At 36.7% G+C, this 17,593-nt stretch overlaps 1 protein-coding gene across 1 annotated transcript in view; it reads left to right on the top strand.

The window, feature by feature from the left end:
- The window catches only part of LOC134755701 (uncharacterized), a 68,892-nt gene that overhangs the window by 22,736 nt on the left and 28,563 nt on the right, over positions 1–17,593 (top strand). Inside the window, exon 3 of the mRNA XM_063692249.1 lies at positions 14,182–14,240. Within this exon, the coding sequence (XP_063548319.1) occupies positions 14,182–14,240 (59 nt within the window). The remainder of the gene's footprint in view (positions 1–14,181; positions 14,241–17,593) is intronic.

Below are 17,593 nucleotides of genomic sequence, written 5' to 3'. Positions count from 1 at the left end.
AAGATTCACTCCCTAACGAAACGCGACTACTACGCGCAAGGCGGCGCAAGCGCGTGCAGGCGTCCGTTCCATAGCGGTGTGCGGCAATTACTATGGCAATACCTCAAAATTGAGGCGGCCGCAGGTACTTGTAGCGACGCGACGAAATCGCGGAGTGATACACGCCTGCTGTTGCTTACTTATATCGGCCAAAAGTGACATAACCACCAGCACTAAACCTAAATTGGCAATCTTCTATACGGCATGTGGGAGCTAGGGTTGCCACCCATACTATAATATAGTATCGTACTATATTTTAGTCACTTGTACTATATATTATACAAAAACAATATAGTACGAAAAATACTATATTTTCATCACTCAAGAATGGGGTATACAAATGTCACCGATATCGCATCGTATGCGACTTGGATTTTTAATTCGCCTCAAATCGGCCCTATTTTTTTTTCAAATTTCCCAGTAAATACTATATTTTTTCAATATTTTGACAAAAATACTATATGTGTATAGGAAAAAGGTGGCAACCCTAGTGGGAGCAAAATGCAAGAACTTCAGATGACAGCAAACTACGCAAAAAAGTTTACCAAGTTTTGGATTTGTCGAGATGTTTTCTTGTACTTAAATCCTTGTAAAAAAAACTGAAGGAACTAAAAGGAATACAAGTTCTAGATAAACAAGTTTTAACTAGAATAATGTTGTCGTCCCACGCTTTACTTGGCAATTAGTTAAGGTCTATTTTATTAGACCTCCCACTGCGTGTCCGCGAATATACAGCGTTTAAATGCATTTCAGAAACTAAAATATTGGAGGCGACACTTGCGAGCCGCGATTCAATGTCGCATTGACAAAATCAACTTTTGTACTTAGCAGTAACACTTCTTAAGCGAGGTTTGGACTAGCAAGAACTTGCATGCAATTTACGTTATATTGCTGACTACTAAGGTAAACGGAATTCAAAAGTTTGATCATATACCGTATACCGCAATATAATGAAAATTGCGTGCAAGTTCTAGTCTAAACCTCGCTTTAGAGTTGCCAGTTGCCATACGTCAGGACTTCCCCTGATATATTAGGATTTTTATTCCTTTCTCGGGATTAGAGATGGGCCGAATACGAATATTCGGTCGAATGTTCGGTTCATCTGTATGATTCTAATAAACTATTTGATAACGCTTCATTTACATTAGCAGCTAAAGATGAATCGCTATCGAGGCATTTTCCTAGAAACAAATAGTTCAAAGGCAAGGTTCATCATGAACATTTTCAACACACTCCAAATAATCAAAATATCCTATGGACTCGACACGTCTCATCATGTGTTTTACTGACAACAGGAAAACGTAACCCGGTGGAAGAGAACGTACTTAAAAAGTTCTGAAAATTAAGCTTAAATTTTACAAAATATAATGAAACGTTTGTCGAATCTTCGGCACTATAAACGAATAATTCCGGCCTAATACGAACATTGGAAAACTTGCCGAATATGCCGAATACCGAATATTCGGCCCATCTCTAGTCACGATTGCGGGCGGACTTAAAAAAGAGTGTCAGGCTTTTTCAGATATTACCTCAATCGAAAGTGCCACAAAACTTTCTGAAGTGAATACCTACCTATTTATATCGCAATACTTATTGCCGTAGAAGGCGTAGCATGCACTTACAGAGCGTCTCAAGTTCGACTTCAAAGTACCTATTACCTATCGGGACCGATCGATAAAGCCATTCATAAAACTTTATACTCATATCTTTTATCTTTTACAACCAGAACCTGCCTAATGGATTATGCTAATATCGTCATTTTCCCGCTTCAAAACATGCCGGCATATAAACAGCCATCTTAATTTCGCTCCACCTTAATGTCACACGACCATGGTCTTTTTTTTTTTTTTATAATTTTACAGTTACACCTGGCAATATTGGCGCAATTGACACGCGCTTGACCAATGGCGGGAGGCGATTTTAAATGATGGTTTACGCTTGTATAATTATAACTTTATACAGGTGGAAGTTTTTTTTGGGCCTTCCAGAAATCTTTCTACCTTAAGTTGCTAAAAGGAAACATGCTTTTATTTTTCGTAAGAATAACTTTATTAATGAATTTTTGGAAAATTTTCGCATTTTTCCGTGCTAAATTGTATAAAAATCTTTCATTTCTCTGAGTTTTCTTGTGTCTCTAAAAGGTTTTTGATGGGAATATTATCGATTTTTTTGTGAGAAACTATAAAAAATAAGGACTCTCCACTGAATATTTTACATGTACTTTTCTTCTTTGTACAAATAAAAAAAGTTTCCTTTGGCTAAATTGAGCTATCCCAAGCAAGGCTCGGAACCGGTTTTTTTTTTCATACAAAAAATACCGGCATTATTACGTTCCTTTTCGTTCTTTCGTTTATCATTTAATTTTTAATGAGACAATCTAATAAATACGAAGTTGTTACCTAAATACATGATTCAGTCCTACGTAAAGAGCATAAAATAATTAAAAATATTGGGCTTTTTCGGGTTTTTTTTTGTAAAAAACCGGTTCCGAGCCTTGCTGATCTCAAGCGGCCCTGGAGGGCCCAAGAATTCTTCCACCCTGTGCAATTGTGTATTATAGTATATAACGTCCATATCTCATTACCGGTTTTTAATACAGCTGGGTCCTAAAATGATCTAATTGCACTATTGACTTGTCGCATCTTTAATGCGACCTTTATTTCTCGACGCCCATAGTTTTTTCAAAGAAACTGGTTTACAGTATTCTTTTAATATGTCAAAGTAACACGGTCCGCTGCGAATCATAAAGCTTCGTCACAGATATCTTTATTTAGATGGAGCATATAAAACGACTCGATCACTACGTATAGGAGCTCTCTTTGATTTAGTACAAGGTTCGGCAAACTTTTGAAAAGAAGACAATTGCAATAGAAATTACTGAGTTTTGAAACCTCAGTCGCAAATGCTGTGTTCAGTAGTCTAAGAACACTCGTGTTAATATTTTGAGTGGCTTGACGAGCAGCAACAGTACTTTTAAAGTCAAAGAGCCGAAGTTTGCCGATTCTTGATTTAAACTCATTTCTGTGGCCTTCACGTTTACGGCCTAATCCTATTATACGTAAACTTCAATTAAAATTATTATAAGCAATACAATTGTTCTAGGAGTAAATAATTATGGGTTCTTATAGAATAAAATGTTTGGAATTTGGATTTAACCGAGTCAAGCCACATATTTTGACTAAGGTGTAGTTTGTTATGTTAGGGCGTGTAGAAGAGTTAGAAGCTTGGCTCTACATGAGATCTGATAACTTTTTGACAGTGCGAGCCATATGGTATCGTCTTGGCAACATTTTACATGAAAATGTTTTTGGTGAGATAATATCTTTGTAATTCTTGCTTATACAATGACTTTTGTAACGTACTTTTTGAGGACAATTTTTGACAATTTGACTGAATTCAAGTGATAGACGAATCTTTAAAAATCGGACCCGTGTCTTAACAACTGCTATGCAACTATTTCTTTCAGTGTGTAGACCACGGCTTATAAACCGCGACGCTTGTAGACCGCGACGCTTTGTAAAAGCTTGACTTCATAATGCAGACTCTATATGAGGTAGTCTTTAAACAACGCCGTCGGTTTTGCAACAAGGGAGCTTTTTCACAACGTATACTAGTTAAAATAATTAGACAACTCATTACTTAAAAGAAAGGGTGTTTGTGAGCTTTTTCCTCACTTCCTTTGCAAATCGGTGGCGAATATTAACAACTTTTTTTGCCTATAATTAATCAGAAGTGCAGATTGTATAATAACTGTAATTCTTGCTTATACAATGAAATTTTACAATCTTGTAACTTACAGCATGAGAATAAGGAATACATTTGACTAAGCGGAACTTTAAAAATCTTATAATTACTCCTTTAAGCGGTCTTCATATCTTCCGAACGCCGCTCCGATGTGCGAGCGAGACATCGTTATTTATACATATACAGCGTGTAATTTGAATACAACTGCAAATTGAAATATGATTCAAATTTCATCGAACTTAATAAGTACAGTAAATAGGTCCATGAGCCTTACGCGCTGGCCACGACATTGCGCGACATGGCTTCGGCTAAGGCGAAAACCATAGGTGGGAATGAAAAGTCCGATCGCTGTGCCTCACTCCAACCTATGGTTGTCGCCTTAGCCGAAGCCAGTCGCGCAATGTCGTTGCCAGCGCGTTAGGAGGTTATTTATGCTATGAATCGAGAATGTAATTAATTTTTGAGCGGCAATGTATTGCGAACCATATTTACCACTTGTGACACTTGTGACAGTTGTGACTGTGACGTCGCGGCACCAAGTGCGACGACGTTTTGAATCAAAACAAAGTAAATATACATTGCGTGCTGAATAATGTTATCCATACTATAATATATAAATACGAAAGTCTGTCTGTCTGAATGTTACCTCTTCACGCTTTAACCGCTGAACCGATTTAGTTGAATTTTGGCATAGAAATAGTCCCGGGGAAGGACATAGGATAGTTTTTATGTCGGAAATCATCCCTAAAGAGGGTGAAACGGGGGGTGGTATTGAGATAATTAATGAAATGCCTGTTATTTGAATTAAGCAAATAAGCATATGCTGTCAGTAATTAATTCCACGCAGACGAAGTCGTGGGCAAAAGCTAGTATTGTTATAAGGAAGAATAAAAGCAGTATTTTTTTTTGTAAAACATGTGAAAGTTAATTCATTAATGCCTATACTAACTACCCTTAGAATATGTGGGCGTATTAAAAATACATGCTGTATACGTGCAAAACACACCCAAGTGGATCCGCACAATAACCACGTTAATCCAAAAATTGTTTAAAGTAATTTTTTCAACAAATTACTGGTATAATTTCCACTCAGCTCGCAATATTAATGAAACGCCGTATATGGACAACAGGTTTGTTTGCATCTTAATGTAATTATAACCCTTAAGGTGTAGCGCGGTAGCCGGCGCCGGCGCATCGGCGAATTGATAGGGTTGCTACACGTTAAAAATAAATTTTATTTATTTATTTGATTTAAGGCGGTTCCCTGAGCCAGAAGGCGAAAAATCTCCTTATATGATCATATTTTTCTAAATGACGTTGATATTCGTAGACGTGGAAAAAATATATGTAGTTCTTAATTAAACTATCTTTAATTTATAAGCTTCCGATACACGAATTATGACACTTCGCTCGATACAATTAATTCCCAAAGTAACCTCTAACTAGGACTTTTAATCAGGGGTGTGTAGCTAGAGCATATGGCGCCCGGGGCAGTCACCAAATTTGCGCCCCCTGACGACTGACAAAAGTTTCCCTGCTGCTGCTTTTTGCCCATTTTGGCGCCCCCCTTGAATGGCGCCCGGGGCACTTGCCCCCTCTGCCTTTTAATCCAACTTTACTCGGTTATTTATTAACAATCTTAACTTAAATAGTAATTGTACCGCTTTCGAATTTCGATATTGTAAGGCAACGTTTTTACTTAAATGTCATTAAATTCGACAGAGCACATGCATTCATAGAGAGCCTTTTGTCCATGTTTAACTGGTTATTTAAATCACCTAAGAAAAATGCAGTATAGTATGTGGAAACCCTAGCCGGGGTGTGTCGTGCGCGAAGCTCACATTATAACAATGTTGAGAAATATGATGAGCTTACCAGAGACTAGTACATTATAGACTGTTAACGTCTATTTAACAAAAACGAAGAAAAAAAGTGAGAGGAGAAACTTCAAAATCGAAGATCTCCTCCGCCGGTTTTAATAAAGATCATCTCTAGAAATACATATTAGGATGCATATGAGCATTTTTTAGAAATACGCCCATTAAGGAGAGGACGATGAAATTACACACACCGGGAGTCGAATTCGACCGTACATTGTGATATCTATTTAAATAATATCACTTTGTTATTACGTAAGTACTATTTTGTTTTCTTTTTGCTCGTATCTACCTACCTACCTATATAATACCTACGAGTATACATATATACACAATACAAGAACGAGCAAAATGCAGGCACGAATGATAACAATGACATCATATAGATATCATAATTTAACCCTTAAATGCATAATGATGTATATATTGTCAATATTATATGTAATACTTTTCAATGTCACTTTTCTGTAATGACTGTTTGTGCCAAAAAAAAAAAAAAAAATATGCATCGTATATTTGATGGTCCGTGGCTCAATATGCAGCTATCCAAAATCACATTTATTACTTTTATACAGCATGACACATCTATTTCAATTTATTAAAAAGTTATACAAAAAATCATGCATTTAAGGGTTAAGTTCGGATTGTCCTCCTCACCGGTTGATGTTGCACCCTCTAGCGGACGGTTATCTCATCATCATCATCATCTTCCTCGCGTTATCCCGGCATTCTGCCACGGCTCATTCAGCCTGGGGTCCGCTTGACAACTAATCCTAAGAATTGACGTAGGCACTAGTTAACTTATCTACCACATGTATAATAATATAGAGCCTGACCAATAATATATGATCAACGTCAAGAGGGTGCTGTTATTCTCTTGTATAGGGTGACAGTTCACTATAGTATGAAAAAATTAGTTCCAGTAAAATTCCGCAACATGGCGCGTGATCATATATTCCTGATCAGGCTTTAACAGTCTTTATTACCCACTCGTCTACATGACGAGCATATTTAATCAATATTTATGAAAGTAGAGAACAATGGGAACGGGCACGAGAAACTGTTCGGGTCGCTGTTTTTGCAACTATCGCGGCTTACCCGAGCGCGGATTAACATTGTTGCGATTGTGAGCCGCGACAAAACGTAATTACCGCAAATATGATTAGCAAAGACCATAGACCATAGGCATATAAATAGTATTATCATACAGAACGGCCACGCACCGCCCCGCCCCGACTCGAATTACCTCGCCCCGCGACAGAAATCTGGCAGACTTTTGGCGTGCTCTCAGTACTATTTTTAAGCAACTTACTCACACTATGACGCATGACGCGTGTACGGACGTGCCGTTCACACATAGAAACGAGAGTGATTTTTGATGTATAGCGTGTCCGCCCTGTGCCATAGGCAAGTAGATTGAACAAATACCCCTGCCACACTATGCTCCCCACGCTGCTCCTTGCGCTGCCGCGGTGTTGCCCTCTCTGGCCACACACTGCTCTACTCGCACATTTGGGTCAAAATTATTTTTGTTGTCTTGTTTCTGACCACTCTGTCACGCTTGTATTTCCGTCTTCTATCAAATATATAAAACAAAAAACCGGCCAAGTGCGAGTAGGACTCGCGCACGAAGGGTTCCGTACTATTACGCAAAAAACGGCAATAAAATCACGTTTGTTGTATGGGAGCCCTACTTAAATATTAATTTTATTCTGTTTTTAGTATTTGTTGTTATAGCGGCAACAGAAATGCATCATCTGTGAAAATTTCAACTGTTATCGCGGTTCATGAGATAAAGCCTGGTGTTCACGCCCTTATTAAGCGTGAACTCTTTCTTGAACTTCGATATTGCTTTTACGCTTTTATTTATATAATTAACAATATTTATTGTAACTTTTACATAATTGTGTATTGACATTTGTCTTATTGTTTTGCGAATGTTTATAATGACATATATTTGAAATCATAGTTGTTATAAATAGCATCCGCGCTAGACCACAAAGGTTGGATCGCTAACACCTGGTGACAGACGGACAGACGGAGTCTTAGTAATAGGGGACCCTAGGGGATTTTTACCCTTTGGGTACGGAACCCTAAAAAACGCGTGCTATCTGTAAATTATATTTTAAACGAGAAAAATTAAACACTAAATTTCATCTCATTACAAAAAGCTCCACTCCTTCACATTTTTTGGGGACAAAAAACAAGACAACGAAAAGAATTTTGACCCATTTTAAGAGTCCCCGGCAAGCTCGGCCCAATTGCACCTTCCCATACAAACGTAGTTCCGCTCTCATTTTAAAACTACGTGTTGTATTGTAATGAAACTTTGCACATACGTAATATTTGAACGCCCCCAATGCCAATCCAAGTCATGAAAAATAATCAGGCCAAATGTCACTTCCTCGACATTATTCTGGATGTGGAATGCCCCATTAGCACATCTTAGCACATCATTTACATAAATGATCTCATTTATAATTAAGTTTCCATATTGTACGCCTCTCTGAGGCAGGACATGAAGACCGTTGTACATTAGAATAACATCTCTGTAACTCATGACTGCCGGTAGGCCTCCAACGAGGTGGAGCGACGACCTGGTGAAGGTCGCGGGAATTCGGTGGATGCGAGCGGCACAGGATCGGTCGGAGTGGCGAGCCTTGGGGGAGGCCTATGTCCAGCAGTGGACGTCTATCGGCTGACATGATGATGATGATGATGGACTCATGACCAACAATAAATATTTTAATTGATTGATTGATTGATTCGAATGAAGTACGAGCATTCATGGAGTTCATGGTACATCTACTTCAATGTATGGTCTGTGATTAAGAGAATATCGACTCAGAGAACAAAGGAATTCTCATTATTATTTACAACGACGGGACTTAATCGCGTAAAATAAGTTTTAAATTTACCTCCGACGTTTCGAGGACGGCGTTGTCCCCGTGGTCTCGGGCAAAAAGATTAAGTCCCGTCGTTGTAAATAATAATGAGTAAAAATCGTGAAAGTTTAAAGGAATTCTCTACTTGATAAATTATCTAAACACCTTTTTTAACCGCGAACCCGTTCATTGTTTCCAAAAGCACAAATGGCGTTTTTAAATGGCCCATTTAGCATAACTTTAAACTTTTTAATTGCAGAATACCTTAACCGTTTCCGAAACGGATATAATTAGGTAGAAGAAAGCTTGGGTTATATTTACTGCTATTTGTCTGGATCAAGTTTCGATCAACGACTATTATTGAACCTTAATACCATAGGAATAGAGTCTATCAATGGTCAAATGTAGCTGTTACAAAAACGGCTGCCGAAGGAATGTATCGGCTTCGATTCATGAAGGAATTTCATTCGGAATTCTCAATTAAAAGTTTATCTAGTCTGCGTTTCGTGGAAAGGTTGCAGACGATTCGGGGTGTTGAGGGCTTCGAACTTCTTTCGTTCGTCTATTTGCCTCTATCGCTCGAATATGCAAGAGCGATAGAGACAGATAACGCAATTGAGTGAGGCGCGCTGTTCAAAATCCCATACAAAATGAGACTGAACGCAAACTGTGTAAGAATGTCCTATAATATTTATTTGTGTATATTTATATATACATTCCCAAAGTTTCAAAAATATGTGTACACTCTTACACCTTAGACAATAAAGTCGTGTTCACATATTTCTGAGCCATTTGTCTGGATCAATATTTTTGCCTTCGACTGTACACTAGTGGTACAGAAGGTAAGTGGTACGAATTGCCCTCCAAGTATCATTTTTAGGGTTCCGTACCCAAAGGGTAAACGATAAAAACGGGACCCTCTTTTACTAAGACTCCGCTGTCTGTCACCAGGCTGTCTCTCATGAACCGTGATAGCTATTAGACAGTTGAAATTTTCACAGATGATGTATTTCTGTTGCCGCTATAACAACAAATACTAAAAAGTACGGAGTCGTCGGTGGGCGAGTCCGACTTGCACTTGTCCAGTTTTATTCTTTTTATAGACCACGCTAAAAGGTGACTTCTATACATGGTATTAGAAATGTCATTAAATGTATTCCCGTCATTACGAACGGGACTTTTTTTTACAACCAATTAATGCACATCCGAACCTAATTATAAAAATAAGATATGTGGTTATTCAATATATCGTAAATGAACTAACTTTTTTATCCTGTTTTTAATTAGGTTTAATTATTTTATCAACCTTTATTACTTATATTATATTGCATTTATTATGAGACTTCAGGCATTAATAATATCAAAGAGAACTAAGTAGAGTAGAGAAGAGTTTTTAATTATGTTTAATTATTTTATCAACCTTTATTACTTATATTACATTGCATTTATTATGAGACTTCAGGCATTAATAATATCAAAGAGAACTAAGTAGAGAGTGCTCACTCAATACATCAGTTTTGTTACCATAAAGACTAGTCGACTGTCAGAATTTGCGATTTTAGTATTAAGAAAAGGTTATAGGGTAGATATTTCCTAAGAGGGTCGAATGGATTTACCTGAGTTTGAAGTTAAGCGACACATATATGGGGCATTTTCTATGAAAAGGGACCTTATTGTCGATGGCGCTTACGCCGCACAGTGTCGCGCGGCATTGTATTTATATCGGAGCATCGTTTATAATGGCGTAAGCGCCATCGACAATAAGGTCCCTTTTTATAGAAAATACCACATATATGCAATAACGTGAACAGTAGCCATATAAACTTATTCGTATTAATTATTGCGTTTGTCGAAGCAATGAAGGCAATATTTTATTTATGAATTGCAATCTAAATAACTGTCAGTCTGTATAATTTATTATCAGTATTAATAAGCACGTTGAATCTAGGCTTCTCCATTTGCATTCTGTACACTACCGCTCAAAAGTAAAAATGCACCCGCAATTTTCACCATACAATACATATACAAAAATTATTTTCAAAATCATACTGTTCGATCGCAGGCAAATAACTCTCTTACATGTTGGATTGAATTTTTATTTAGGTAAATATATTGAGCCTCAAATTGTTGCCAAAGACATCCTTTAAAATTTCGAGTTTACTTTATGCAACGATTTAAAAAATCCTTATGTACTAGTTCATAACTGGAAAACGATTTATGGATTTTTTTACGCTTGCCATTTGGTAAATAGGCAATGTACACGAATATTCTGCACGTCGTTTTGAAGCTCGATATGCCTGTTAAATTAAAAAAGTAAACTGCACAAAAAACTGTTACTCGACTGCGACTTAGCGGTATAATTCTGAAAGTCAATTTTGTATACAATTGTATGGAAAAAATTACGAGTGCCTAAATAGTTATGATATGAGCGGTAGTGTACATAACGCGTCATATTTGATCTAAAAGATGCATTTTTCCACCGTATCACTGAACACATACAGTGACATACACATACAGTCACGTCTTTAGGTACATAAAGTCATTTTTTTTCACCAGACATCCGTTACAGGCAGTCATCTCTAGTGTACCTATAAGCCTATATGTCAAAGTAGTTCTTGGCAGTTCTTCCAATTGCTCTCTGAGCATTAGCGAGCGTTCGCCTCAGGCTATATGTAATTGGAGATCATCATCATCATCATCATCTTACAGTTCCCCTTTTTATACCAAGTCTGCAACCCTTGCGACCCTTAAACCTGTGCAATCCTTTTGAGTAATTCCATTACTGCAGTAAACCTTCGGCAGGAAATTCATTCAACACCCGAATCGGAACTTTCGTGGAAGAAATTTCATCTGAAACTGCTGCGGTAGCTTCCATTTTAGGACCTTGAGAAAAAAGAGAACCGTATGAAAAGGTCGTGCGTTTTAATCCCGGCTTGTACCAACGAGTTTCAATATGTATCATTTAAAATAGAAAAACATCGGTGCACGAGGCCATGCGCTTGGCGAAGAATAGAAGCCTATGGAAGAACCTGATCTACAGCAGATGGACATGATGTCACGATCCTCAGCATTGAGGGACCGACTGAAGAAGAAGAAGAAGAAGAAGACATCGGTTTAAAAATAATACTAATAATTAACTTCAATAAGCCAAACTTTACGCCTTACCGTGATTCGAACCCAATCGGCTTCATAGGCTACCAAGAACCAGACTGGTTGTCAAAAAGACTGAGTAGGAGGCGACTGACTGCAAGTGGCGGCAACAACACCCGTTGTCACCGCTGTCCTCTCGGCGCGGACTCCAAAATGTTTAAAATAGCATAAATAATTTATATCCAACTCGGCCGGGCCGTTTTTGCCGTCCTGTCCACTGATGCATTTATAATATAAGGGTGCTTTTTGCAGTACCCGAGCCGTGATGGAATGCTACCGCTAAAATTGATCTTGTTTCGAGAAGTAATTCTTCGAGGGGTTGAATGCCTTGGTGATGTGCGTAGACTACTTTAGGGTTACCAGACCGGGGCTATAACCGCGAACCGCTTTGTTCATCTATTTGGTTCGCTATATCGAAAATATGCATGAGTCACAAATAGACGATTTACGAATTTCGTTTTTCGCAATGCACAAAATCGCCCAGGGGTACACAAAATTACGGAATTACTTACCATGACATGTGGATTTCAGGATTTATGTTAACAAAAGCTTGTGTGAGACCTTTGATCACGCTATGGGGGTTAGGAACCCACAGGGGTTAGGAATTAGGATATTATAGGGACGATTTAGGTCACATAGGTATTTTTTTATGATATAGGAGGCAAACGAGCAGGCGTTTGAACACGTAGGTGACATGTATATATGTAATTTTGTTATAAAATATCTTTCGAGGTTTTGATTTACCAAAAATAGTTGAAAATTACGGTCTGGCTAGCCAAACTTGGCAGTGACAGTAGAAAGATAATACTCTTGCCTTTTTTGGGGTCGTAAACAAATACTAGTGCGATAAAAAGATTCTCTTGGTGACACCGACCCTTTGCCAACTATAATAGTTGTACATTATTAACAGAAATATTTGTACTGAAGATAACTGGATTTTATACTGAAGATCAGATTATTTCATCAAGTACCTGTGGCAACCCTTTTTGTTTGCGGTTAGCTGTGGTCATGACTTCTGACGTGTATTGTAGACATTATAGTAATGGTTCGTGTTTTATTCAGACTTATGTCTGTGTAATGCAGAGCAATGTGATGCTCGATACTCGATATAGGCATGACCAGTCCTTATTGTATAGGGATAGCCTATTAAAATTATTAACGCGAAAGGTGTGGAAGTTATGGACAGGGAATTAAATGTAGACATTTGACAAATTGTCTATCATTTTATTGAGATAAAGTGTATGCCTAGTTTTAGACTTCATCGTGGATAGGTGTAGTTACGCACGCACTTATCAAAAACGAAATTAATTTGTGTTATGCTAATAAATGGTAGGTATGTAAAGCGTAAGGATGCATGCCTGGACGTCCGGTGATGAACTGATGAGTGATGAAACATGGAGGCTACCGCGAACACCGAAAATCGGAATTTCATTATTTGCCTCTATCACAATTTCGTATTCGAGAGATAGAGATGCATACAGTCCAAGGAAGGCGCAATTCATTGAAGGAAGGTGTATTCCTTCGCACACTCAAAATGTATCCTATAGAATAGAACATATAATTTAATATGATGATATTTAAAAGTGTGTACGTTGGCCTGTGGGGTTTTTACCTTGGATTGTTCAATGATTAGACCGCAAGTCGACGGGTCAAAGGATATGTAAAACTGTAAATTTTAGGACAACACGTTATATCTTAAGTTGGTTTACGGGGTTTTTCTCTATTTCTTTTGTGAGGTTTTCAAGTCATTTATTCCACGAACTTTCTGGAAAACGAATTAGAAGTATTTTTTGCCTGAAACCGTAATGGTTAAGATAATAACTAAGTTTAAAATAATAACACTGCAACGGAGACAGGTTAAGTCAGAGATACAAACGAAAACCAAAAATTAATACTACTAAAAAAAACCTAATTATTACAAAAGAGAAGAGTTAGCACCGTGGGCGATTTGTTAGACAACGCCGCAGGCAGGTACTACGAAACCCTCAAAAATAGGCTCATATTAGCAGCGTTCCAAGAGACACCGAATACGATTTGTTTTAAGCTTATTTTTTTTGGATAGTGGGTAATCCAAAAAAGATGATTTGGTGTAATGCTTAACCTAGAATTGTTTATTTATAACATTACTGACCTGTTAGGTACGGTAAAACACCGTTATAGATATGATATATATGTATGTAATAACTAAGATACGCCGTTTTTCCGTAACAGGGTAGCATAACGACCTATCAATGCCAATTTGTGTAAAATAACCATGTTTTTACTTTCAAAGAAACTTCAAAAACAAAATGTCTTTTATTTCTTGTAAAAACAGTTTCCTTTGAAAGCAGTTTCCATAAGGTTTCTGAAGAATTATTGTTAAAACTTATTTTTTTCATGAAATTCTTCGGCGTCGTGTAATCCTTTCGATGTTTTGACAATTGTTTGTAAAAGTTTTGACAATTGTTTGTAAAAGTTTTTGACAATTGTTTGTATTTTTGTTTCAGTAAACAAGCAGTCTTCGATGGCAAGCGAGCGATACGAGGAGGGATACCTTTTGTGTTTCGTAAGTATTTGATCATTCTTCTTTAATTTGCTATAATAATTTGGAGTAAAAACCAAATACATAGAGAGGAAGTATAGTTAGATACTAATAATATGCGTCAAAAGTAGCTATATCAATCTCTATGAGCTTTATAAAAAATATAAGTATAATTTTAAAAGAATCATAGTGTGACAGATATTTTATACTATTCTAAGCTAAATGACGGTAACTCATTACAACTGATTTTGAAAATGATTATTTTTAAATAGAAATGTAAGTTTAATGCTTGCAAATTAGGCATAATGCTTCTTGTAGTGAGCGTGACCGCTAAAGACGGCGCCCGGGCGTGCCTCCGCGGCCTGACTACGCGGATGTAGGATCCTACATCCGATATCGGATCCTACAAGCATTTATTCTCCATCCCATGTAGTAGAACTAACTATTCTAAAAATATGTTTATTAAGCGAGCATGTGCACTTTATAATGATAATAACATTGTAAAAAATGTAGACATATTTAATTGTACCATAGGCTCAATAAAATTTTTATTCAGGACTAGTATGTAAATCTAGCCGCGATCTGTCAATATCTAAAAGTGTTAATATACCTATTATTAGTCATACTTGTTATGGCCATTTTTTGCCCGGATGCTGCACTTCATGATAAAAGCAAGCCGCTTTGCACAGTGAAAGGAGGGACCAAACTGAGTGATTTGACCCGCAGCAGCGCAAGTTTCACCCCTTAGGAACAGAGATGGCGCCACTTCTTTAAAAATATTTCAAAAAATTCTACAAGCTAAACCAATGAACCGATCTAAATGTTTAATATCTCAAATGAAAGCTTATTATATACGTTACTTTTAAAAAAATACTCAAAAAATATATACTGAATACTTTTGACAAAAAACGGCATCTTAAGTTTTTTTTTTACTCGATTGATAGTTTTTACTTGATTTCTTAAAAAAAATGTATGGAACATGAATAGTTTAATACATGTGCATATTACTGAATAAACAACAAGTATTATACAAAAAACATGACACCGATACCTCTCATACTTCACGAAATATGAAGGTTTGAATGTGAGTGTAAATTTCTTCAAAATATATTTCAAAAAATTCTACAAGCTAAACTATTTGACCGATTTCAATATTTAATATCTAAAATAAAAGCTCATTATATACATTACTTATAAAAAAATACTCAAAAAACATATACTGAATACTTTTGGCAAAAAACGGCATCTTAAGTTTTTTTTTCTTACTCAATTGATAGTTTTTACTTGATTTCTTAAAAAAAATTATGCAACATGAATAGTTTAATACATGTATATATTACTGAATAAATAACAAGTATTATAAAAAAAACCCGATACCGATACCTTTTATTCTTCACGAAATATTTAAGTTCAATTATGCACGCTCTTACAAATAAATTTATTTAAAAGAAATCTTCAACTGCAGTAAGTGCACTGATTTTAATATGAAATGTGTCATATGAAAAGAAATCACCCAATTTATTTTAATAAATAAAAAATAAATAAATTAAAACTGAATAAAGTTTTTTCCTGGTGCTGAATTACAAAAAAAATAACAAAATAGAGATAAAACTATGAAAACGGATTATATCGCGTATATTGAATTTATAATACATCCCGACGTTTCGAAACGTCGGGATGTATTATAAATTCAATATACGCGATATAATCCGTTTTCATAGTTTTATTTCATGAGTAACTATCGCGGTAACCGAAGACAATATTAACAAAATAGAGATTATTTTTATTTAAAGTGACTACATTTGTAAACAAAAAACTTAAATGTCCTCTTCGGTAGATGTAGAACTGAAAAAGAAAAGTCGTTTTGAAGCACTCGTACCATTTCAATACTCAAAATCACCGATCATACATGAACTGGTTGCTGTAGATTACTGTTGAATTATATTTGTGCCTAGCTGATTACCATTAAACCTATAATTTTGTGCCAGACCTATAATCAGTGGTCAGCATGCAAAATAACCCTGGATTGAGAACTACATTAACTTACTTTTGATTTGTACAGCCACCTTTGCATGATTTACACTGGGCCGTACATGGTATGCTGACGCGATGACACCCATAACGCATAGTTTCGCAGCCAGATTTACAGCCACAATGGTCCAAGAATCTTAATTGCGACCAAATCGCTGTAACTGCCGACCATTCTGGAGTGCAACTCTCTTTTTCCTTAATCCATCCCCAAGAAGATGGACATGGTATGGAAACTTCTGGTTTCAGAGCGTTTCCCCATATATTGCCCGCTTGGTAAGCTGCTCGAAGTGCATGATGTAGGTGGCAGGGTAGGCAGGTTCCAATTTCTCGGCCAAATCATCTGCTTTAAAATTGGCCGAGAGATTTGTTCCCTGAACGAAGCCCTCCATTAACTGACAACGAACGTGGACAAATTTGGTTTTCGTACTGGAAGAATTCGTTCAGATCAAGCTGCCTTTCTCTGGCCACTATAAAAAGACGGGAAAATAGGAGTACGTCAACTTTTAAGTTTTTGATTTTGTCAGTTGTTAGGTGTGTACCTACATATTTTAATTTTAGTATAAAGTAACCCTAGATTTGTGTTATTGTTTTGCTATAGTTACAATTTCAAAAAACAAGCTTGTTACAAGCCTGCCACCTACATCAGCTGCTCTCTATAAACATGCACTTCGAGCAGCTTATCAAGCGGGCCATATATGGGGAAACGCTCCTCTGGAACCAGAAGTTTCCATACCATGTACATCTTCTTAGGGATGGACTAAGGAAAAAGAGAGTTGCACTGCAGAATTGTCTGCAGTTACAGCGATTTGGTCGCAATTAAGCCTCTTGGACCATTGTGGCTCCCAATCTGGCTGCTAAACTATGCGTTGTGGGTGTCGACTGTCGTCGCGTCAGCTTACCATGCACAGCCCAGTGTAAATCATGCAAAGGTGGCTGTACAAATCAAAATTAAGTTAATGTAATTTTCAATCCAGGGTTATATTTTGCATGCTGAGTTGCTGACCACTGATTATAGGTTTGGCACAAAATTATAGGTTTAATGGTAATCAGCTAGGCACAAAAATAATTCAACAGTAATCTACAGCAACCAGTTCATGTATGATCGGTGATTTTGTAGTATTGGAATGGTACGAGTCCTTCAAAACGACTTTTCTTTTTCAGTTCTACATCTACCGGTGAACCCGAAGAGGACATTTAAGTTTTTTTTTACGAATGTAGTCACTTTAAATAAAAATAATTTCTATTTTGTTATATTTTTTTTTTGTAATTCAGCACCAGGAAAAAACTTTATTCAGGTTTTATTTATTTATTTTTTATTTAGTAAACTAAATTGGGTGATTTCTTTT

This window comes from Cydia strobilella, chromosome 3 (assembly GCF_947568885.1).
Source record: "Cydia strobilella chromosome 3, ilCydStro3.1, whole genome shotgun sequence".
Classification (NCBI taxonomy): domain Eukaryota; kingdom Metazoa; phylum Arthropoda; class Insecta; order Lepidoptera; family Tortricidae; genus Cydia; species Cydia strobilella.
Note: the sequence above shows the minus strand (reverse complement) of the source record. Positions and strands in the feature narration are given on the sequence as shown.